The 24,824-nt window shown below is 32.5% G+C and overlaps 1 protein-coding gene across 1 annotated transcript in view; it reads left to right on the forward strand.

Moving 5' to 3' along the window:
• The window catches only part of Smp_144080 (putative proprotein convertase subtilisin/kexin type 5 precursor (EC 3.4.21.-) (Proprotein convertase PC5) (Subtilisin/kexin-like protease PC5) (PC6) (Subtilisin-like proprotein convertase 6) (SPC6)), a gene marked incomplete at its 5' end in the record, with an annotated part of 98,785 nt that overhangs the window by 21,224 nt on the left and 52,737 nt on the right, over window positions 1-24,824 (forward strand). The window contains 2 exons of the mRNA XM_018795066.1: window positions 5,848-6,020; window positions 20,353-20,565. Coding sequence (XP_018649415.1) covers window positions 5,848-6,020; window positions 20,353-20,565 — 386 coding nt within the window. The remainder of the gene's footprint in view (window positions 1-5,847; window positions 6,021-20,352; window positions 20,566-24,824) is intronic.

The following is a 24,824-nucleotide window of genomic DNA, read 5'->3' on the forward strand; positions in this document are numbered from 1 at the left end:
CTACCCAATTGATCAGTCGAATTAAATAGGATTGGAACTCGTTGGTCGAAATTAGTTTGGTGAATTTAATAGGTAAATTCCATTATTAAGAATCTAAGATGAAGAGTTTTTACAAAGACGTAACTTTTGGTTTTAAAATATATTCAATATCTTTTCATTAAGTTTCTCATTTTGATCAGTCCATGTGATTTTATAATCTATGGATACAAAAAACACTTCCAGTTGGGACCATTTTGAGAATCTTGACTGCTAAGTCATTTAAATGTTTCCCTTTTGTAATTCAACCGGATTTTTATTCGATACGATGCCCAAGAATTAAACTTAATAGTCAGTAATTATTTGCAGAATGAGTGAGTTACAAGTTAGTTTCCTCCAAGCGCCTATGAAATTGTAATCATGTTTACCTTGTAGTCATATTCTGTGTAAAAATTTATTATTTTATCACATAAAAAATCTGTTTATTCGGCTAGTGGTCTTGTCATTGATCACTAACCATTCAAAGGTTTAAGCGAATAATACAGTGTCGTGAGAAGCCATCACTCAACTAAATCATATTATCGTGTTCACTTATCAATTCGCATTCTTCTCACTGACTTTAATAGTTAAAAATAATTTCATCAATAGTTATCACAACTACCTGTTTCTGACATCTAAATATTTCAACAAGTCTGTTTTTTTAATTTTGTTTTATCACCTCATTATGTCTATAAATCGCATAACCTATACAGGTGCGTTTATGAAAAGCTTACGTCCTTTCGCTGAAAAAATTACAAAAAAGTACAATAAGAGATATCGTGGTGGTTGGCAATCTGCATTAAACAGAATGAACATTAATCAAATGTCGATTCTCGAGCTGCTAAATTCCAGCTGCCGATCACTAATTAACTAGGTGGACTATCTCCAATTCCTACTAAGTCAAAACATGTATCATAATTGTAGTGTCATCACAATTCAAGAATCTTGGTTAACTGATTTACAGGATGATTGCTTAGTATCACTACGTGACTTCAATATCTATCGTCAGGATCGGTCAAGCAATAAAAAGAGGTGTGGTGGATGTGTAGCTACGTTTGTAAACGGTTACTGGTGTCGATCTACTTTTGCTTGTTTCAAGTTTTCAAATGACTTTATCGATTGTCTAACTTTAAGATGCCGTCCGAAACATCTGAATAAATACAAATATGTTTATGTTATCAACATCTACATGACTCCAGACTGCACATCATTTGCGCTATCTGTTTTCGCTGATGAATTTACTGAATTCACTGTTACTGCCTTCAGTGGTTCACTTTTAACTTTATGTGATGATTTCAATTCATGTGACTGTAGCTTCCTTTCTTCACTAGATCACCAAAAAGTAGTAGATTTTACTACTCGTTTGGATACTCATCTAGACTTCTTTTTCATTAATGGTGTGGGTACATATGTGACTCGTAAACGTGCTCAATCGTCTAACTCGGAACACTGTATAATTCGTGGAAAACATGGAGAGAGTACACCCTTACACCTTACCAAAAAAGTCAAATATATGAATTATTCAGGAGAAAATATACAAACTCTGAAAAACATGTTTCGTACGACTAACTGGGAATTATTTTCAGATGACTCACTGGAAAACATCACTGATGTTATCACTTGTTATCTTACATCCTCACAACTAAAACAACTACGTAGAGTAAAAGAAAGAATGCACAAGGAGAAAAACACTATTGAAGTTCGTAAGCTAAGTAGTCTAGAGATTAGACATCTCAACTCTGTGTTTACTCAGAAACTCTCATCTTGTAAAAACTCTTCAAGTAAGTGGAGACTTTAAAGAAATTTCAGGTGAGAGGCAGATTAGGATCAATAACTAGCTGAATATTTATGACTTAAATAAGTGTAAATGTTAAGCTGCTAACTTTAGCCCAAGACATGGACAGCACCCATACACTATTTTAGGATCCCATAATGCTTGTGTCATTGGAGACTCTTTGATAAACACAGTGTCGAAGGTCAATTATCTTGGTTTTACCTTCTCCTCTGATCTCTGTCTTGGTCTTCTCATATTTTACTGTAATCGAAGAAAGTTTTCCGTCTGACTTACTACATAAAGAGGCTGCACGTTTTTGGGATTACTCGACATTTATTCTTGGAATTTGTAAATTCCTGCATATTACCTATTATTCTTTACTGCTCTCCATTATTCTTTCCATGGCCTTTGAGAAAAGACTGTGGTGTATTGTGGAAAGTGCTGAAGGCAGTTAGCAAGGTGTGTGGTGAATCTTTTGAGGTCATTATTAATATTGTTGTGGATAGATATCTAATGTCTTGCAAACTCCTGGCAGGTGTTATCTAACCATCCACTTCATTCATATCTTTCTCTTTGTATATATTCTGGTAGAACGAGACGTAAATACATTGAAATCCATGCACTTAAGCAAAGATGTAAAAGTTCTATAATACCTTTCCTAGCAAATATACTCTGTGACGAACAGGTTGTTAGTGTTAACCTAGTCAATAACCTATATTCTCAAGCTTGTCTCAAATTTGTTAAGTTGTACAGACTCAGATTTTTTTTCCACCTTTTTTTCATTTCCGTTTTTGTTTTTTTGGTAAAAAAAGGCTGTTGAAATACCTCGTGCTGAGAATCTTATATTGTACTAAAATGTAATATTGAATAAAGCCATTAATAGTAATAATAATAATAATAGTAGCAATAAAAATCTCCGTAATATTATTGAAAATAGAACAGATAACTGTCTAGGTTATGTGTGATATGAGCATTGTTAGTGGAATATATTGTTTTCGGTGTGGTCTCGCTTGAATGCTTTTGCAAATTAGGGTTTATTATAACTTGGAACATTTTTCTGTTAAAAATTTAAAATTCTGTAAATGAAAACCATTTTTTCCTGTAGTTTATAATGTTCCCATGTTACTAGTTGTGTACTTTCTATTATATGATATGTATACACAGAATCTTTCTTTAACGACATAGATGTTTTAATGTACATTGAGATATTACCTATTTTAATGTTCGCTGAATTGTGTAAGGTGATCAAATTATCCAACTGTTATGCTGAGTCTTGTAGATTATCTCTGATTGGTTACTGATTAGTCTGATGTACGAAGTATCAGAGATCAGATAGATTATGGGACGTAAAAGTAAATTGAAAACTGTTCGAGTGTACTCATGATTAGTTTGATAAATCTTTGATGCCTTATTATTTTGTTTATCATTTCCTTCCATCCCAATAATCAGTTTCTTTGAATCATTTAAGCGTATTCAGACTCCTAAAAATCGTTTACGTAAAGGAATTTTAATTAGCTTAGGATCCATTGTGAGCCAAGAAACAGTGAACAAATATTTTGTCCTAGTATTTTTGGAACTCAACGCTGGATTTTAAGTTCTTGGCTTTAACTTTTAACACAGTCGTTAGCTCTCACTCTTAAATAGTTCTATACCAGGACGAAACAAATTTCCAATATCTCTTAATTTTCAATGGTTTAATGGCTGATGTCAATCAGCAAAGAAAATCATTTTAAAAATCAAACTAATGTCTACAAATATTTCATGTAAACAACGTAGTTCTGTGAAATGAAGCACTGTGAACCATAGGATCAGTGGTTCAATAGGTAAAGCATACAACTTTCAACCACAGAGTAGTGGGTTGGAAACGTGCTTTGCCTACTTTAATTTAAGAGACCACTAGCTTCACACTAACAGGATCTGAATGCTAAGTTTGTAAACTCTTATTTAGTTACCAATTCACATTGAATCAAAATAAATGTCACATATTATTCCTGTTTAAACGGTGCATCTATGTAACAACGGTTTTTGAATGTTGTTTGCTGAACACTTCTAATTTATATTGTTTGTCGTTTTCACTGCATCCTAAATATTTAGAGTTTATATCTCTAAAATACTAGAACTTTATCTATAAAATTATTGTTTCTGTTATAACCGTCTACTGTTTCACAGAAAGCATGTTTCATTAAAATCGCGAACCTATCTAAGTTATAAAACCATTGAAAGCTGGAAGGACTGCTTAGATTGGTTCATGATTTCAATAGTATTCGACAGTTTGTACGTGCATGTTCTTTATTTCCATAATACAGATCACATATTTCTATAACTAGTGAAGGGTGTATTAAAAGATAAATCAGTAGTTGGTGGGTAATTAAAAGCCTTTTTTTCATAATGTTACATGATATCTGTACTATGATTAAGTCTTCCATACCTTGACTATAGGTTTTCTTATGTGAATGAATTTATAGTATTGTAGGGTGACCGGTAGAATAATAAAAACTACTTATCTTACTGGTACTATTTCTATGTTAACAAAGTAGATTTGCAAAGTGGGAGTTGGAAATCAAAGTGATAGAGTCTACTATTCTTAGTATTTGTTTAGTCATCTTTAGAGGTATTTGCTGAAATTCTATCTCAATTAAATTTGACCAGTTATAAAATATAGTTATCAGTTTCCGAGTAATTTCGTTTTAACTCAGATTGATGAACAAGGTTATACTTGATTTACCAGTTTATGAAATGTATCTCAGATGAAAAGTTATAGACAAGATATTATTTTCGATTTAACTAGGATTCATTCAGTCTTTGTTGTTTGAAATCACTTCAGATTGTACAGTAATAAGTTTTTAAAAGTGATTGTTGAATATATTCGGAGTTACTACGAATATGTAAAGTAACATATGTAAGCCTTTGAAAATATATAGTACTTTTAAGTCGCAATGTGGAAAATTAGTTTAATTTAGGAGTAGGAAAAACATCTTTAACTGTTAAACTACTTCATTTAGTTCCGAAAACGTAAACGAATGTAGCTTTAACCGACTTTGATTACGGGTTTGATGTACCTTAATTTCAGATGTTTATAAGTGCATGTGTTTCCTTAATTTTCTACTGATCGTTAATTAATGAGAGACTGATTATCATTTCACTCTTTAAAAACGTTTGTAACACAAAATAACATATTTCATCATCTGATATATTCATACTGCTTTTGATAACTTACATCGTTTAGTAACACATTTCATCAGTTAATGAATATGCTTGACAGTATTACCTCTTCTGAAAAAAAATATTTGAATGATGACCATTTACTATCATTTGGTATTGATTGAGTCCCAAAAACCGACATCTAGATGTCCTTATGAAAAAGTGTGTGATTAGAGGGGAAAACCAATTTATGTGCCGTAGTAATTAGATACTAATTACATTGCGAAACGATTGCGGTATATTATGAACTCAATAGAACTTAAAAAGCATCGACATGATTACGATTTTATAATAAATTAAACAACCGCTGATTTTTTAACGGATTCATTGTATTAGGTCTTGATGTGAACCTTTCGAAGTCTCCTGAAACTATGACTAGACTAGCAGTCATAAATCTCTCGTCAACAATGTTCGTAGTTATTCAGGTAAATACTGAGCTGTTTTATCACATGGTAAATCTCTATCAAGTTTGAATAGTGAACGCTTGTCCTTAGACTCCAATCAATTTAGAAACCTTGATACCCAAAAAGAAGACAAAATGTTGCCAATATGATCCAAGCTTTATTTCAAGATTGGTTGTAAAAAGTAAAAAGGAAGGGATGCTGAAGACGATCTATGCTTTCCAGCCGTTGCTAACACCATGGTCTAACTTCACATTCATTTATTCGACTATTTCATCAAACAGGCTATAAATTCTTTAAAGTTACCTCTATTGCAAAAGTTGTTACCATTTTATCGTTTACCAATTTGACGAATGCAATAGTAAAATATTATTTTATTAGCTTACATTCTTACAAGTTTATATAACCTATTCAGTATGTGCTTTTCTATTACTGTTTATTAAAAATAAAACGCAGGCATACGTATGTTAGATGGTTACATAACGGATAGAGTTGAAGCGGAAACATTACATTTTCGACAAGATTACATTGATATTTACTCAGGTAGTTGGGGACCTGAAGACTCAGGGAAATTATATGAAGGTCCCGGTATACTTGCTCAATCTGCATTCCAACAAGGTGTAGTTACGGTAAGTTCATTTGGTTTAGTTATAATAAATATTGTTTCTTTTTATCATACTATACATATTTTTAAAAATGTTTTTGATATACATCATAACTAAAATTTCTTCACTAATTCCGTCTATAAAGAATCTAATTGTCCTCATGTTTAATACAGAGTTTTTTATGGTCACATGAGACTATTTAGCCAACTATGACACTATACAAATAACATATGTAATTGGATAATGACGAAGATGTGTAAATCATACACACAAATGCATGTAAGAAGAAACCGTATATAACGAATGAGATTTTCTATTTAAATCTTATGTAATTTCTTTCATCTAAGGTTTTATAATGCATTTGTATACTCAACTATTTCTTTAAGGTATTTTATATTACTTTCAAAAATGTACATAACGCACCATCAAACGACGTGATTTTAAGTAATCTAAAAATCCAAGTGTATCTGTGTGCCAGCGCAAACTGTCTGTATATGATTTATCAAGTTGCGACGATATAATAAATTCTGAATTTCCATACAGTATATTACTCGATAGTACATATTTATTTCTGTGCTAAAGGAGAATATATTTTTAAACGATTTGCATGTGGAATACCTTTTACCATGATGGTTTTATCGAAGCTAACTAAATTTCCACTTAATAATACTCCGTTGTACCGATATTGAAATATCTATTGGGCCGTGAACTAGAAAAATGTTCGCTGCTTTTAGTCAACCAGAAGATAAGCGAGAATGTTATACTTTTTACTTGATTAGTTAGTATTCTTTTTATCTATCGATTTCTAATATTAAAATGGCTAATTCTGTCCTGACTGGTTCATCAGGACAGTACGGATTGGTCTACAAATATCTGACATCATCAGAACGGATTATCTCTTCGTTTGGTAGAACCGGACACTAAAGTAAATAATGATACCTCCATAATCAGTGCATCAGTATTTTATACGCTGCTGTAGGTTCAGTACAATGGTATAGATGCTTCAAAGATATATGCCATTAAATTCCAATCGAACCACCATTGTTTTTTCCTTTTTGATAATGGTAAAGAGAAGTTTGTTGAAACAATTACCAGAAAATAAAATTATAATAAATAAAGAAACGTTGAAAATGGAATGTCTAATCTGTCCATTTGATTAACTGTAGTAGGTCTCTTATATTTTAAATAGGACTTTTCGGAAAACTTTTTCTCCAAATATCGAAACCAAAAGTCTGAAACATGCATTCTTATATTCGCGGAATATGTTTAACTAAGTATGATGATACACAGCGACCATCGTAGTGTTTTCATGGGGCTTCCGAGATATGAATGTAATCTCAAGTCATTATTTACAAGTGTTATTTCGTCAGCCCTCTATCAGGTATATATACTTAACAATGTTAAAGCAACGTGACACGCTTAGAAACCTATCGTCATCAGTATAAAATGTCAAAGATGAGAATGGTTTAGTCGTATGCATTTAAATGTATGTCCATTTGTTTTGGTTGTTGCATTTTAATTTGTCCCATAATACTCAGGTTGTTTTAAAATTCTGCAAACAAACTGAAGTTGGAATTGCATCATTGAATATCACCCTAGTGCTTTTAATGGTTACTCGTCCTCAGCGATACATGAAAGTCTCAGGCTTAATTCCTGGTGGGGTCGTCAGCGGGCACTTCTGAGTAGTCATATACTGGAATAAAATAGCTGTCGAGTCCCTCTGATTTTTAATGGTGCCTCAAGTGAGATCAATCTGTAACACATCACCTGGATATTAAACTAATCTCCTTTACACTTCAAGTAAACCTACTGTATATCATTCTTGTCTGTTTAGGATAATCAAGGTATCTTAGCCCCAAAATACTTGATTCTTTTAACAGTTTTTTTTCTTGAATTCAAGCTATTTCTGTTGTCCCAATTATATCTGACCACTGGTAGGAGGAGAAAGTTGACCAAACGAAAGAGACAAATTCCCTCTGTAAAATAAATTTTCCTATGTCGTTCGCCTGTTAATAGGTAAATTAAATGTTAATTAAAGTAGCACCAGTTTCGGTTTTTCGTTATGCCTTCATGGTCTCCAGCTGAAGGCCATATCACCAACACTTTAGGTGCAACTAAATCACTTAAATTGACAATAGGGTTATTCTCTTCATACTTTACTTTCTCTTTTTTTCTTCTCTATTATCCTTAGATAAGTTTTTACTCGGTGTATTTTATGATTCTATTTTTTTCTGTGTGGTAGAAAACATATTCTAATGGAATCATACACAATACGATGAAATAATTATGTATTTTTGTTCTATCAACGTCCCATAAAAGAACACAATATGAAGTATGATTTGAGAAGTTTAAATATTTTACTAAACAAATAAACTGAAGCAAAACTATAAGAAGATTGTTGTATTATTAAGTACAGAGTAATGGACTGTTCTTTTTTCTAATCAAACCGATTTGATAGTTGAAATCATGATTCAATTGAAGCTAGACCACCATGGAAGAAAACCTGGAAGCACTGGACGGCCGTTTCATCCTATTGTGGGACTCCTCAGCAGTGCGCATCCATGATTTGATTTACTACACGTCATTGTCTTTATTATAAACAATTTGATCAACCTAGATTAAATGAATTACAATAAATTTATTCACATTTGACTCGGAGCTTGTCCTTGATAGATGTTGGTTATAATAGACTTATCAAAGTTTGTACTGTGATTCAGTTCCTTAGTTGGTTATCATTTTTTCTCATTTGGTGAATCATAGATTAAGTCAAAGTCAATTATTTTTCAAAGGTTGCAGAATTGTCTATGTTTCAAAAGTCTTAAATATCTCTCGTATTTTATGTATTGTCTCTATTCAAGTTTTTAATATTTTCTTAACGAAAATCATGTTTACAGTTTTCCACATCTACTGATGTATACAAAGATATATCGGGATTTCAGAAAGCCGGCTGATATTCACACATCTTCATCTCAAAATAATGTGTATTTTCATCAATTCTTCGGATATTGGTTTTGAAGTTATATTATCTAAATCATTCATTGAACGATTTGATTGTCAAATTTCTAACATAAAGTTTATATTTTTTTTACAAGGCTTATAACTTAAGTTAATAAGTATGTCTCATCGACTTTATGATTTCTTCCGAGGTACTTTTGCTCCAAAAAAACATTGAGAATCAGATAGGGATAACGTAAATCTTAGTCATTTTAACGGATTTAAGTTAGAAATCTCACCAACGAATATTCTTATTCTTATTTAAAACTCTGTATTCAAGTTCATTCATACTTATTCTATTACCCTACTACTAATGACCAATGCTTGAGACTGTTGGTTAGCTGCATATAGAATTTACCAACTTATTAAATACTCTGAAGTTTGCGATAGAACTATTGAGAACAATGTTTGATTACGTTCTTATTTAACAACTCGTTGTTAATAGTATATCGATAAGTAGAGTAATTTAGGGCTTCATAAGTTCAATTGGATTACTTTTAGACTCAACGCCAAATTACAGTTAGTTCCGGATTTCTGAGGCCAATTAGTTGGTTTTTTTTTAGATTCTTTTTCGTTTCTACTCAACTTTTGTCTGAAAGGTGAAATGAAGTTTTGTGTTAAAGCAGTTGGTTTGTGTCTTGTTTAACAATGTCATTGTTGTCCAGAATTACTGGTACAACATCTGATGATAAGAAAACTTCCTAAGTTAACCAATAGATTACTTAGCTCAAAACTTGATATGATTTGATGTACGGAATTACTTGCTCTATATTAAATATAGTGAATATTAAATTGGATAGTATATGCAGAATCGTGTCATATATTGACATTTTCTCAATGATTTTTTAACCAAAAAATGTTTTAAAGTATTTGTATTAAAATCCTCTTAATATTCAAAAATGCGTTTCGTGCTTGTGCCTTTGTTAGCATGCATCTTACTAACGTAATTAGTAAATGTCTGGTAATAAGTAGGCATTTGGACAGTTATATCTAAAGGTTTTTAATCTGACAGTTAGCACATACACTAATTAATCACTAAGTAAGTAGTAACGAATATTGGTTTTTCAATCCTTGGTGCTAATCGATTTCTATTAATCATATTCCAATCAGAACAATAATGTAGATGATTTGACTTGGCGATGTAGTCTGTTTTGATACTAATAAGCCAGCGACGATCAAAAAAGGCATCGATACTAGGTTTTGCGGCATATGACACTCGTTATAGAAGCATATTTGGAATCTTTAGATAGCCAATAGTTTCCTTCAGGATTCGAACCTAAACCACTCTGTGACATAGTCAAGGACGTTATCACTAAGTAGTCGTTCGGCGTCCAACTAACCTCGTAGATGTTAAGCATTCATACTGGTAGATCACTGATCGATCGATACACATCTTTATTCTAAACATTGAACATCTGGCGTTTCGAGGCAATCTGAATTAGGCTCTCAATTTATTATTGTACTATGCTTTCTTATCATTTGTCAAATAAAACCTCATTACTATCTTAAAATTATTATGGTTTTAAAATATGAACTCTTCTTATTCATTTCTCGGTTTTGTCAGTCTATCATGTCATCACGTACAACTAACCAAACGATTTAGTTCTCTTTATATATTGATCAATTTTGACTTCGAATTTATTCCTCAAGTACAACCCATTATGTCCTATCAATTTATTTATTTTACAATAATATTAATCAGGTTCCGGATTATAATTTGGTATGAACAGTGGAGTAGAAACTATTAATTTGATAAACATACTCTTAGTTGTTTAGTCAGTCTTCACTTTTCGATCTGACCTTTTTATCCATAGAAATCAATAGAAAAAAATTACATTTTTTTTTATTATGCTAGATACTCTCGTTTTAGCTCTTAATTTTTGAGTGATTTACTAAATTCTGTAATGATACATTCCATAAGAAATATTCAGTCATATGATTATTATAAAAGAAATACTTTTGTATACATTTAACCCAAGTTATTGGCATTCAAAACAATAAACTGAAAAATACTTCCTGAATAATAAAATAAAAAAAATTACAGCTTAAATAAATGATAAAAGGCATTTGCTTCGATTGTCAGTAGTTTTCTTAAGGGGTCTCACTAAAGATCACTCATTTATTCACCATTTTACATTATCTTAGTGTTCAGAGAAATAAAGTTTTAAGGATATTACATTTTTTGGTTAAGTTCAAGACATACTCCAATTTACCGTTGGGTGGTCAGTATTTTTAGAAACGTCCCAGAAAAATTTAAAATTTATTCACCACTCTTTCCCTCGATGTGATTGGTTAAATTTATCCTCTTCAAGCATCAAAAACAATAGTATTGTTGAATGTTGTCTATCTCTACGCTAAAGCGACACCATTGTTCACTTATTGAACTTACTTTAGAGCAATCATTTTAGCTGATTGAATACAATACATTACTGTCTGTTCACTCTAAATGTAACATATTAAGAGAATAACTTATTAGTTATTCTGTAATTTTCCGATACTACTAACCACAATAAATTGATCAAAATAATGAATCAAGATAATTCAGAACGATACATTTTTTGTTGTCATATTTAACCTTTTATTCTCCATTTTTGGATTCAATCAAGTGAGAATGTGAAACAATAAGTTACTCATAACATTGCCCGAGTATCACATTACAACACAAACTAAATAAAGTGAAAAATTATGGACTGTTGAACATTGATTAGATCAATTACTCGGAGCTTCTAAATTTCTGCCTGTATAGTTTAACTGGTATGTGTTCACTGTTGTTGAAATGTTTCGAACCTCTGTTCAGTATCACTAGTGTAGTGTGGTCTACTTATATCCTCATAAGTAGTATATGGTGATGGTCAGACATAGAATGTATTTTGGCAGAAGGCCGGTAAGGAAAGAACTGAAATGAAGCGCAATCGATAGGAAAATGCATGAACAATGGAATTAGAGAAGATGGATTGATATTTACAGAAGGAACAGTGAAGATTGAGACAATTGGTTGTTAATTTGCAAATTAACTGTTTGCTGTATGTTTATCAGAATTTAGTGAGATAGTCTGTAATTTGTGTCTAAATACATTCGTTTGTCCCCACTAGTGTTCTTGTTCACTACACTAGTATTGGATCATGAAAAAATATACTCTTAAATTGAAAATTAATCCAAATCATCATAGATATGTTTACGTATGATTGATCTCATGTTTTATTGTTTGTGCAAAAATGTCGTTGCATTTTCTACATTGTTTCTTTTGTTCTGTAAATAAATATAAAATATTTTCATTTTAACCATGGTCATTTAAATATTATACATTTGTTTTTGTGTATTTTTGTTTATTTACAAATATGTGGAGTTATTGTCAATCATTTGGTTATATAGTCTTTTTCCACAAAGAAAATATTTATTGATGAATGTTTAATTTTACAGAAATATGTAACTATTCAATGCTAGAAATACAATAAACCAACAAAAACAAAATAATATCAGCTGGAATGAGCTTATTGAAGTCAGTAAATAAATAAATAACTGTTAACATTTGGTTTGATATCATTCAACGGAACACTTTCCTCTCAACGTCACTAGAAAATTGCTTTATCCCAAAGTATATGACTGCTGGACAGTACTCTCCAACGATATCGTTAGGCATGAAACTCGGAATAGGAATGCCTTGCATCAAGTGCGTCACTTGTAGATTATTACGTTGACACTTTTCCTACTGAAGTCAAATCAAGACCATCCTGGATTTGATACCTGATGATTCTCATTGATGATGTTTAACGAGATTAAAATTGGTTATTAAAATGTAAATTAAATAGTATGCCATGAAACTAAAATTGTTACAAATGTATATCTGATTCGTCTCAAATAAACGATTAGTCAAGAGTAGAAATGAAAGTAACCAAATAATTATTCAGCTTTTCATATTTACTCATTCTTTCATCAATGGGATTTAAAATTTATCACTTACCTTCTAGAATCTCCGTCATAGAAGTGAACCGATTTCTCGATAAATTCCTACCTATATTTCCCCGATGAATGTTTTGTGTTGAAATAATAAAAGAATCAAGTACAAAAATGTTACTCCTGTCTTTTTTCTAGTTATTTCTAACTTTCGCTCTACAGTGTTTCATTTGCTTTCTTTTTCTAATTGTCATCTACCCTATCGTCGTATTTTACTTAAGATAACCCGTTTAAGTATCAAAAACGTAAATTATTTCAATCATTATTTTGTTCTCAACTTGGTCAAGTTAAGAAAAATCATTTCTATATTTCATGTTTTATATTTATGATTTAAACCATTCGTTGAATTATTTTTTCTGGTTAGCGTTTTTTAGCGAGTTAGTGTTTCTACCGGATGGGGTCGCTAACCCCATGCCCAACCCTCCTCCTTTACCCGGGCTTGGGACCGACAGTAACTCTAGAAGAGCTACAGGCGGAGTTTTAAATCATTCGTAGGCACTTATTCATTCAAATATATATATATATATCCATTTAGAAAGATTAATTCCAGTCAATCAAATTGTGTATTTATTGTTGTATTCATTTATATTTGTCCTAAATTTCATTCTCTAAAACTGTGTGACACTTATTCAGTCATTTTATTTAATTTTGCACGTTTTTTTCACTCCTAAAACTCTTATCAACGTTTACAAAGTAGTAGCTCTTAATTTTAGTATTTATATATTTATTTGTAATGTATATAAGTGGTTGAAATTAACTAGCAACTAAATAATTAATTCTCTATACTTTTCATAATTTTTGTGGATGAATGGATCAATCTTAGTACCCCTTTAAAGTGATATTTTCAACCTATTTCTTACTCTAAAAGTCTCGGTGACTGAGACTAAAAATAGCCGCAACGTTTCAGTTGACAACCTGTTCCTAATTTCTTCTAAGGAAAAGTAGATCAAAATAGATTGTTAAGTGAAACCTTGAGGTTAAATTTTTACAAATACCACTTCATTTCTAATTATTTATTTATTTTATTTAAACACATAAATATCGGTACAAGGAAGCACCAGATACATATGCGCCGCACAAATCTCATTTGATTTGTGTGAGGGCTGTGATACTGCCCAGGTGCCCAAACTGAAGCAGGTGGTTTTCATAGGGAGCCACACCCGGAGCCTTTGACCTAAAGATCTGAACCATAAGACAGTGAACCATCGTAAGGAGATGCAGTCCCATGGTTGCCGGTGACTAACGATTGATTCATACGCCATTTGTTCCTTCAGGATACTGGAGCCCATGTGCACCATTGGTTTGGAATCAGTGTTTTCCAAATCCCCTAGGTGGACCCTCCGTGTCCACCAACCCGGTTAAAGCGCTGGACATTTGCTTTTCGTTTTCTCAATTTCGTAAACAACACCCTGCCACGAGAAGGTAATGAATAGGACTTCCCTGACAGAGGCTATATATTCGCGTGGCCGTGTGAGAGTATTTGGAGAGGGAGAACGGACTCTCCCCACTCTCGGGTGTACCAGGGCATTTGTGGGCAACATCTTCCATTGTCTCAGCACCTATGTATTATGAAATTGTTCTTTCAAATTTAGATAAAGGTTTGTCAGTCGATATTCGTAAGAGAACAAGTAAACATAATTGAATATTTCGCAAGCTTTATTTACTGAAATAAAACGTCTGCTTGTTCTAAGCTTTTTATAGTGTACCTAATTATTTTGTTACAAAGTGTAGAAACACTCGTTATTATCATATTTTCTTTATGGGTATTCGAACTGGATTTTCTCCGTTACCGACTTGTAGTAGTTTATGCAAAATCAACCATAAGAATTTTTAGGTTTACTGAATCGAATTACTAAATCTAGATTCAATTAAGTTATTACAGAATTTTTGTTACGAAGATTTAGTTCATTTAGTTTGAAAACGTTACAGTCATCGTGTTTTTCAAATAATTTTTGTCATATATAGATTAAAACAAAATTTATTTAACTCATGTGTATAATTTACAACTGTAATTATATAGTTTACCTCAAATGAATGGATCTTTTGTTTTTCACTCACTGTAAACTTATAGTTCATAATAATAGTTTAAAGTATTGGATATGAACAAATAATTTTGTTTTAAAAACATGAAGTTCAGCAAAGGGATCTCTTTCGAACGAATTTATTATCAAGCTGTACAATCGTATATATTTTAAAATTTTGTTGAAGTATTTGGTCTATGAGGACATATGAACAAGAGATAAACATGATGATGTGACAGAAAGAATACAATACTAGATTACGTAATATTCATGATAACAATAAAAGATTGTGTGTTTGCAAACAGAAAGACTTGTGAAACTATTACGTTTGCATCGGATTTTAATGTGGATGAAGTGAGGTGATATATATATATATATATATATATAGAAAAACCGAATATCATTTACAAAATAAATTGTTCCAACTGCGAAAAACACTTCATCAGACAAAGTGGACGCACTCTCCACCTTAATCTGCACGAACATCATTTAGCTGTCGAACACCATGACATATCTTCGCTTATATTAATACATGTAGACACATTCGACTGGGCAAATATTCAGATCTTGGATAGAGGCAATTCTAAAAACACTCGAGTATTTTTGGAAGCTTGGCACTCGGGTCAACCAACGATCAATAAACACAATACAATCGACCCAACCCACCAACCAATCAGAAAAATTATGAACAAATATAGGACCAAGAATCAAATCAATGGGAGATACAATCAATATGAAGAAGTAAAAAATAACAGGTTAAATAACAACAATAGCCAATGAAGATCGAGGTCTACAGGACAAGCTGCAAGCCATATGTGGAGAAATCCGAATATTTTACTTCTACCTAAATTTTGTGCTGATGATGTTGTTCAGAAAAGAAATGAAGGCTCCACTAGCAAACCATCCAGCTCAGAGAACAAAACTCCACCAAAATCATCCACCCGAGCTACAAATCTCCACCATCTCATAAATATATATATATGGTGGGGATAACCAACTTATTATTTAATTCATAGTCACATAGTGGCCTAGTAAAATGTGGAAATCATGCATGATTTGCTACATAGTTTTGGATTGTCTCTTACAAGCTCCACTGTTTCTTCGTTCCTGTTTTTATCCTGATTGCTTTCAGTTTCTTTCTCTCTTCTCTTCATTTGAATCTTCTCAACCTTCTGCTCGCAGACATTCCACTTTTGACTGGTGCTACATAATACTAATGTCCGCAAACATAAGTAGTATACACCACATGTATATACGATTGTACAGTTTGATAATTAATTCGTTGAAAAGAGATCCTTACATTGAACTTCAATTTTCTAATGTTTTAATGGGAATTATTTGTCAATTTTCTGTTGTCAAATAATGTTATTTCTTTTCTTTTCTTTTTATAATCTAAGCTCTCCTGATGTTTATATTGTTGAACATGGATTCATAGTTTCTACAACAAATAAAGTATTTAAAATATATTGATTATCTTTCTAAAACTTTTCCATTATCAGTAAGACTTTGTTGCCTCTTTTTTTCTGAATTTGGTTTCATCTTTGTGTCTATCCAATAAATGATTTTTTTTTTGTATCAGACAATAGGTAACAGGAAATGTATTCACTCAAACAATAAAAGTAGACTTAAATTACTTTTACATTTATTCAATAAATTGTTTTATATATTTTTCTGTTTCAGATGAAATAAATACATTTTTAATGTTTTTACGGTGATGATATCTATTGAATATGCTCCACTGGTTTATTATTTATTAACTTGAATATGTGTACGTACTTTACATTTTACGAGCCTTACCTTTTATCTCATTTTTTCTTTCCCTCTTGCAATTGTTAGGTTGTTCCTCTGTTCTTTATCCAGATAATTCATTACCATTTCTTCTTACGTCCTGTTGTACTTGGTCTGTCCTATTATTAGTTATTTCCTACTTTTTACCAGTGATATTTGTTACATCGTCATTTCGCCCCTCAGAATGTTCCTTGATTTTATTCCTCTTATTTGATTTATGTGTTCATTAGCTCTTGTTGGAACTTCTAGATTACCTTGCTTCTATATTGTGCTCGACGGGTTTCCTAATAAGAAGCGCCTTTATTGAAGGTTGTTAGTTAATTACACTAGGTATATTTATTTCTATAGTACTACGTTTTGTCAGCATTCGAGATACGATTAACGACACATTTGAAATATCCCGATTTCAGAATTATCTTTAATAGATAACAAGGTGGTTTATCTGCGTTTTAAATATCATCGTATCTCTTTCACGTCGGATATCGTTGTAGATATCTTTCAATATCTGTAGAACTGTTTTCTTTTGTTTGTTACTGTTTACGGTTCAAATTTACAAAATTTAATATGAATATCACTAGTTCTGAATTTTGATGATAAAAGTGGATTTAATTTACAGCGATGAACACTTAAAATATTTTGTTCAACTTCCAACGATTTCATTTTTGATCACCTAAATCTATGTATAATAAATCTTTTGTGAACAGGTCACTGTAGCGCATCCCACATTGCCAGATTGAAAAAGATTAATAAAGTGACATTTGTAACTTAAAATGAAATTTTCAGCGAGAAGTATGCTCTTGCATGCAGAATTCGCCCACTAAATGAACGAAAAAATGCTTGAAAATCTTTGTCATTGTTTGCTTATTGAACATTGAGAGGCTCATGCGCTATAAATTCCCGGACTCGTATCGTATTCTGATTTAGTTACGGTGATTATTTTGTAAACTTGATAGAGTTAAAATAAACTTTTTAGATTAAATTTTCGGGCTTATTAATCTTTCGTCTAAAATCGTCAGTGGCATCAGTAAAGCACCTTTATGACGTCTACAAATCAAAGATTATTCTAATTTTATGTTCGTTTCAGTTGTTTGGTGCATCACTGTCGGGGATTGAGTGAAAGGGAGTTTTGCATCAATATATATATATATATATATATATATATATATATATATATATATATATAAATGTATCGAAATGTTTTCTGGAGGTTTTTTTAAAAAGTAGCAGATAAACGTATATGGCGAACTTTTCGCCTTGCATTTTTTAAAGCCTGTAAAATTCATTTCACCATGTAGGCAATAACTATAATTAATTGATTTAATATGTGTTAACTATCCTGTCCAGTATTATTTTGACAACTGGTGTATTTAGATCAATATGGTTTTGATTCTGTACATTATAGTTTATATATTAGTTCTTTTATATTTTATATCCGTAACTTACACTAGTTTGATTAACACTGAGGGCCGAGAAGCGTTGAATAGTTTCTTTTCATGACGGGGCTCGCCAGTAGTGCACATCCGTGGCTCGACCAGAACTCGGAATTTAGATATTTATATCGCTTGGAGAGCATTTCACCTGTAAACCTTTGGGTCAGCATTTAATCATTTACACTCATAACTTCAATAAATTCAAGATATCACATAACCATCTTTTAATATCACTGTTCGGTAACTGACTCATAGCCTATATGCTTAAACTACCAGTCATAGCTTCGCATTAGCACTTCAGTGAAAGGCCACAAATTAATTTTTGATATTTTTTCTTGTATTTAAATCCAGGACAAATATTTTGTCCTTTTTGGGAATATTTAGTTGGATGTATCGGCATCTCAATGTTGTTCAACATAAGATTCCGACTCTGTAATTATTACCGTCAACACTAACACCCTTTGCACCGTGTTCCTAAGTTCTAATAACCTTTTGCTTGTTATTATTATTACCATAAGCTTTAGTCCATATTATATTTTTGGTACAATATAGAATTCTCAGCACAAAATGTTTCAACAAGTTTCCGTTTCTTATTTCGTGATTGATCCTGACGAAAAATATTGAGTGATCGCCATTAGAAGTTGGCACTCCAACCAATCGACATCTAAATAATGTACATCCTTTTCGCTGCATATTGCCAGCAACCACGATATCTCTGATGAGGCCTTTTGTAACTTTTACAACGAAAGGTTGTACAAATAAATAATATATTTGTAATATCCCAATGAGTAGGAAAATTAGATTTTCTGCCGTGATTTTTCTACTCATTGGGATATTAAAAATATATTATTTATTTATAACAATCTACCCAATGCTCAATTTATTCGAAATTATCGAATCAAAACTTAGTAATGATACCCAGAAAGGTTGTACATTTTTCAGAAACGCACCTGAATAGGTTATGCGATTAATAGCCATAATGATGTATTAAAACAAACAAAATTAGATAACTTCTTGAAATATGTAGGTGGCAGGAACAAACAGCCTAGATGTTCAAGCAGGCCTCCATACCTTGTTCGATAGGTATGAGGATAATTGGGAGAATGAAATGAAAAAACAAATCTAAGTATTTCATTTTAAACTGCTGTATATTTATACATACATATTCTAAGCATATAAAACGTCAGAGGTGATCACAAATAAATGAAAATCATAACATGAACAGGAGGGCCATGGGTTAACTTATTCATCATGCCTCAAAATTTACATAGTGATGAAATGCACGATTATAATGTGGTGTAGGTTACTTATATCCACATAAGTAGTGTATAACGATGGTTGAGCATTGATTGTATTTCCCTGAGAGTGGGGAGGACCCTCCCTCTGTCTCAAAATGTTCCCACACAACCACGCGTATACAGCCTCTGTCAGGGAAGTCCTATTCACTACCTTCTCGTGGCAGGGTGTTGTTTACGAAATTGAGAAAACGAAAAGCAAATGTCCGGCGTTGTAACTGGGTTGGTGGATGTGGAGGATCCACCTAGGGGATTTGGAAAACCCTGATTCCAAACCAATGGTGCACATGGGTTCTAGTATCCTGAGGGAACAAATGGCGTGTAAACCAATTGTTGGTCACCGGCTACCATGGGACTGCATCTCCTCATGATGCTCCACTGCCTTGTGGGTCAGATCTTTAGGTCAAAGGCACCCTAAGAAAACCATCTGCTTTGGTCTGAGTACCCGGGCAGTATCATAGCCCTCACAAAATTAAATGAAGTGAGATTTTTTTGTGTGTGGCGCATATATATCTGGTGCCCCCTTGTACCAAATAAATTAATAAAGTTGGAATTAGTGGCTAAAGCTGAAATTTAAGGTTAGAATTAGGGTTTTTTATCACGAATTTACATAAGCTACAATATTGAAATGCTATTTAGGCATATGAATGAATGAATTTCATGCGAAAATCCAAGTGTCTCTGTCTTTGATCTGATTGATTTGTCCATAAATTGTAATCACGCCTTTTTTTTCTTGTGTGAAGAAATGTGTTTATTCACTATTTCCTTAAATTGTTGTTACAAAAGAAACTGTTAATTTTAAGCTTTGATTTTCTCTCTTTTATTGTGTTTTCATACTAATTCTTTCCTTTTGCTTTTTTGTTGTTTTTGTAAGGGTCGAAGGGGTTTCGGTAATATTTATGTATGGGCGTCAGGTAATGGTGGTTCACTAGATGATTCATGCGCCTGTGACGGTTATTCAAGTAGTCCATTCACTTTATCTGTCAGCGGTGTTAGTGAGTCAAACACACGTCCATGGTATTTAGAAAAATGTTCATCAACTTTAGCTAGTACTTATAGTAGTGGAAGTCCAATGGAAAGAATGATTGTAAGTTGTTTTTTCCTTAAATATATGCATAGAATGTTTTGATGGATCACTGTTTATTGGATTGATTAAATTTAGACATTAAACTCGTTGGATGCCGGCTCAGTGGTCTAGAGGTTAAGCGTTTGTGCACGAGATCGTAGATCCTGGGTTCGACCTTTGGTACGGAGTCGTGAATGCACACTGCTGAGGTGTCCCATACTAGAACAAAATGGCCATCTGGTGCCTTCAGGTTTTGAATGATTTTCGAACTTCTATTTGTTCGTTTTCAAAAATCTGAAAGAATTTTTGAGACTTTATCTAATGTATTTCATGACCAATTCGTAACGAAATGTTGAACACGAGTTCCGTTATCTGTCATTTATCTACTGAACATATTCGCTGAATAGAAGTATTTATATCGCTTGTTATGGATTTGTATTATATTTTAACAATACTGCTTTGATTAGCTTTACAAATAAAGTCCAAAAAAACTCGGCCATATTCATCCATGATCCTTTAGTGGCCCAGTATCTGACTTCAGTTAGATTGGATGAATGATTACTGTCAAAATATACATGTCGTCAATCTTCGTGTATAGTCATCGACCTAACTCGCGTTGGTTAATAACGGAATTAAATAAATCAAATACGAGAATGAATTTTGAATACGTATATTTCATACAATCGTTGGTCGGATAGCGAGGCAAAACAAAATGACGCGCGATGGAGAAAGCGAGCGTGCCACTCAACTGATCCATGCGTGAATCAATATTTATAATCGAACAAAAATAAGTTACAGATATGTGATGAGCAAGACAAGAAATGAACATACTTAAGCTAACATGAAAGCAGTCAAGGTTGACAAGCGAATAATTAACAAGGTCAAAATGTGACTCAAGAGGAATGAATAAATTGGCCTGTAAAGAAGCTAGAATAAACTATGTGGGCTCGCATAGCACTACAATCCCATTGGGAGTCGAATCCAGGTCCTTCAATCTCACGGCGATTACCTAGCATTTAGACCATCAAGCCATCATCTTTTGGCTTACATGTCTAACATCAATTACTCCACTATATTGCACCACCATCTTCGGTTGTCTGCAATGGATATTTGTCTCACACCCAACACATCCGAATTCCCCTTGTAACGGCTTCCAACTAGAACTCCTTAAATAACCTCTCCACTAGCCCACTGAACTATTAATAATTATATGTTCAGCAGTGACTATCCTTTAGAGGTAATTATAGAAGTTCTAATGAAGATTCGTGACCTACAGAGTTCAACTAAGTCGGGTGTGAGGCATTTGTCTATCGTACTTAATGGATGATAGTTACATATTATCATGAATTGGTCTAAGTTAGACAAGTCCACCACTGGATGCCAGTCAAGTATTCAAATAGTTGTGGGTCTTCTGATGGGTTCATGGATGTATACTACTAAAGAATCTCATGCGAGAATGAAACAGTGTTTTATCATTTTTCAATGGTTATTTAACCAAGTTCAGCTCTTGATATGAACTGTTGAAATTCAACAATCCCAAAAACATTCTATACGAAAAAATCATATATATATATATATATATATATATATATATATATATATATCGATGTTAAGCTATCATATTTTACATCAACATTATAAAAAAAGATGAATAAAAAGAAGGATTAAGAAACGAATGAGAATCATCATAATTTTTTGTTTTGAAAGAGAAAATTAAAAAGCAACAAAAAGAGATAGTGGATTATTGTTGTTACCTCTCATATGACGTGATAATTATAATTAATTGATGAATACTACCTTCAAATGAAATAAATGGATATCAATTATCAAGTGGTTAATTTACGTTGTTAATAAAAGACTTTTCCCATGTTTCTTGGGATATATATTTCATCTCACTCAATATATATGGTTATATGATATGAATACTCTGGTAAGAATCGTTGAGAAGTAAGCAGATATAGAATTTGTATATCTACTTATACTTCAGTGAGCTCCCAAATGCCCTGGTACACCCGAGAGTGGGGAGAGTCCGCCCTCCCTCTCGAAATGCTCTCATATGACCACGCGTATATAGCCTCTACCAGGGAAGTCCTACTCACTGCCTTCTCGTGGCAGGGTGTTGTTCACGAAATTGAGAAAACGAAAGGCAAATGTTCGGCGCTCTAGCCGGGTTGATGGACACAGTGAATTCACCTAGGGGATTTGGAAAATCCTGATTCCAAACCAATGGTGCACATGAGCTCCAGTATCCTGAAGGAACAAATGGCGTATTAATCAATCGTTAGTCACCGGCAACCATGGGACTGCATCTCCTTACAATGCTCCACTGCCTTATGGACCAGATCTTTTGGTCAAAGGCTCCGGGTGTGGCTCCCTATGAAAACCACCTGCTTCGGTTTGGGCACCCCGGCAGTATCACAGCCCTCACACAAATCAAATGAGTTTGTGTAGCGCATATGTATTTGGTACCCCTTTGTATCAATATTTATGTGTTCAAATAAATAAATATACTTCAGTGAATTAGTTTGGATCTTTTTAAATGAACATTCATTAGACATTTATTTTATGATATTATATAAGTAAGATTCATTGTAATTTAGCTATGTTATACATAACGTATATATTCTTACTGTCAGTTACAGTTAATCAGCCATAAATCCCGTCGCTCAGTTTTACATCAAAAATACTTTAATCATTTATATAATGATTAGATTTACTAATAATCTTTGGTTGTGGTCTTATGTTCTTATACTCGAATATTGACATGAGCTGTGAATATACTTATGAAAAGGTTATTGAAGGAAGTAATTTGACTTTCTGGTGTTCTGATTACATGTTCAGGACTATGGGGATTTCCGTATCTTATGGATTAGCCTTATTGTTGATCATGTAGACAGGAACGAATACTATTGTAAAGACAGACCATCCGTTTTGCCCAAAATGTGATCCGTTTTCTTATATATTTAGATTTATGTGTAGATTTGTATATATAAATTATACACATTTAATAGGTAGTCTTGATACTGATGAAAAAAATAACCTGAATATTTTGCCTAACTTTCTTTAGAAAGTATTAATCTAACTGATTTATTTTAACACATTGAACATTGGTTATCTGAAGTTAGTTATGTTATTTTTTCGCTCCAACTTCGAAATTTGAAGAATTCTCAAGCTAGCCAATGTCTTTTACTAATTATCTTGTCAACAAAAACAGAAAAGCAAGACAAAAATTTTCAGACTGGTTATCATGAAAAGCTGACGAATGTTAACGACGCTTTTTTTGTGGCCTGTTAAGTTCTGACACTATTTGGTTACAATTGGTAATAACCAGGTTTTGTACATAATTAGATTATAAATTCAAATGCGTAAAATTTAAAAATACATGCTGCGGCACACTTTTGCTTTATTCACCCATTCACATACATGGATGAAACTTAAAGATTACTCTGCTGTCAATTTTGTAATATCATTATTGAATCTGACCTAAATTACATCAAGATAGTGGGTGAATGGTTCCTTAGTTTGTAATTTCACTAACTGGCCTATCTGTCGTGTTTAGGTCATAGAAATATATACACACACACACTTCAATGTACATGGAGTTGTTACTTTTATAGTAAACAAAACTATTGATAACTTTATTGCTTTAAAATGTTTTCTGCTGCCATGGCAGTTGTATGCTTTATGTTCAGTTTCTATATGCTTGAAAAATATTTGTACATGCATCTACATGCACACACATACTTTTGTGCGGTAATTTTCTTTTGTACTGTTTGTAAGTCTGTACCAGTATGTATTAATATCAGATGTATAGTTTTGTCTGAGAATTCCATAAGTTTGTTGTATTAAACAACAAACAAACAAACTGAAGTAATAAGCCACTGGTACTGATCACTGATATTTCTCTCAATTATTATTACCTGAAATTTTGATTCACATCCATAATAATTGACAAAAACATTGTCAACTCCATTTTGTTCACGCTAGAATGAACCAGACAAATTGTAATATCGAAGTTTAAAGGTGATAAATTAAGGTTAACATTTCGGTTATTTTCTTGATGCCAAAATAGTTTCATTGGTATGTAAAATAACTACATATAATGTAGATTAGATTTCTTCACTTGTACATTTATAACACAAGGTCAGGTGACTAGAATCCTGTCATTTGACTGACATGTTGATGTAAATCTATTGAAGGGAAAACTCGACATCATGTTCACGTTCTTGTAATTCCTATATGAATAATCCTGTAGAAATATTAAGATGAAAAACGTAAAA

The sequence above is a fragment of the Schistosoma mansoni genome, chromosome 1 (assembly GCF_000237925.1).
Source record: "Schistosoma mansoni strain Puerto Rico chromosome 1, complete genome".
Classification (NCBI taxonomy): domain Eukaryota; kingdom Metazoa; phylum Platyhelminthes; class Trematoda; order Strigeidida; family Schistosomatidae; genus Schistosoma; species Schistosoma mansoni.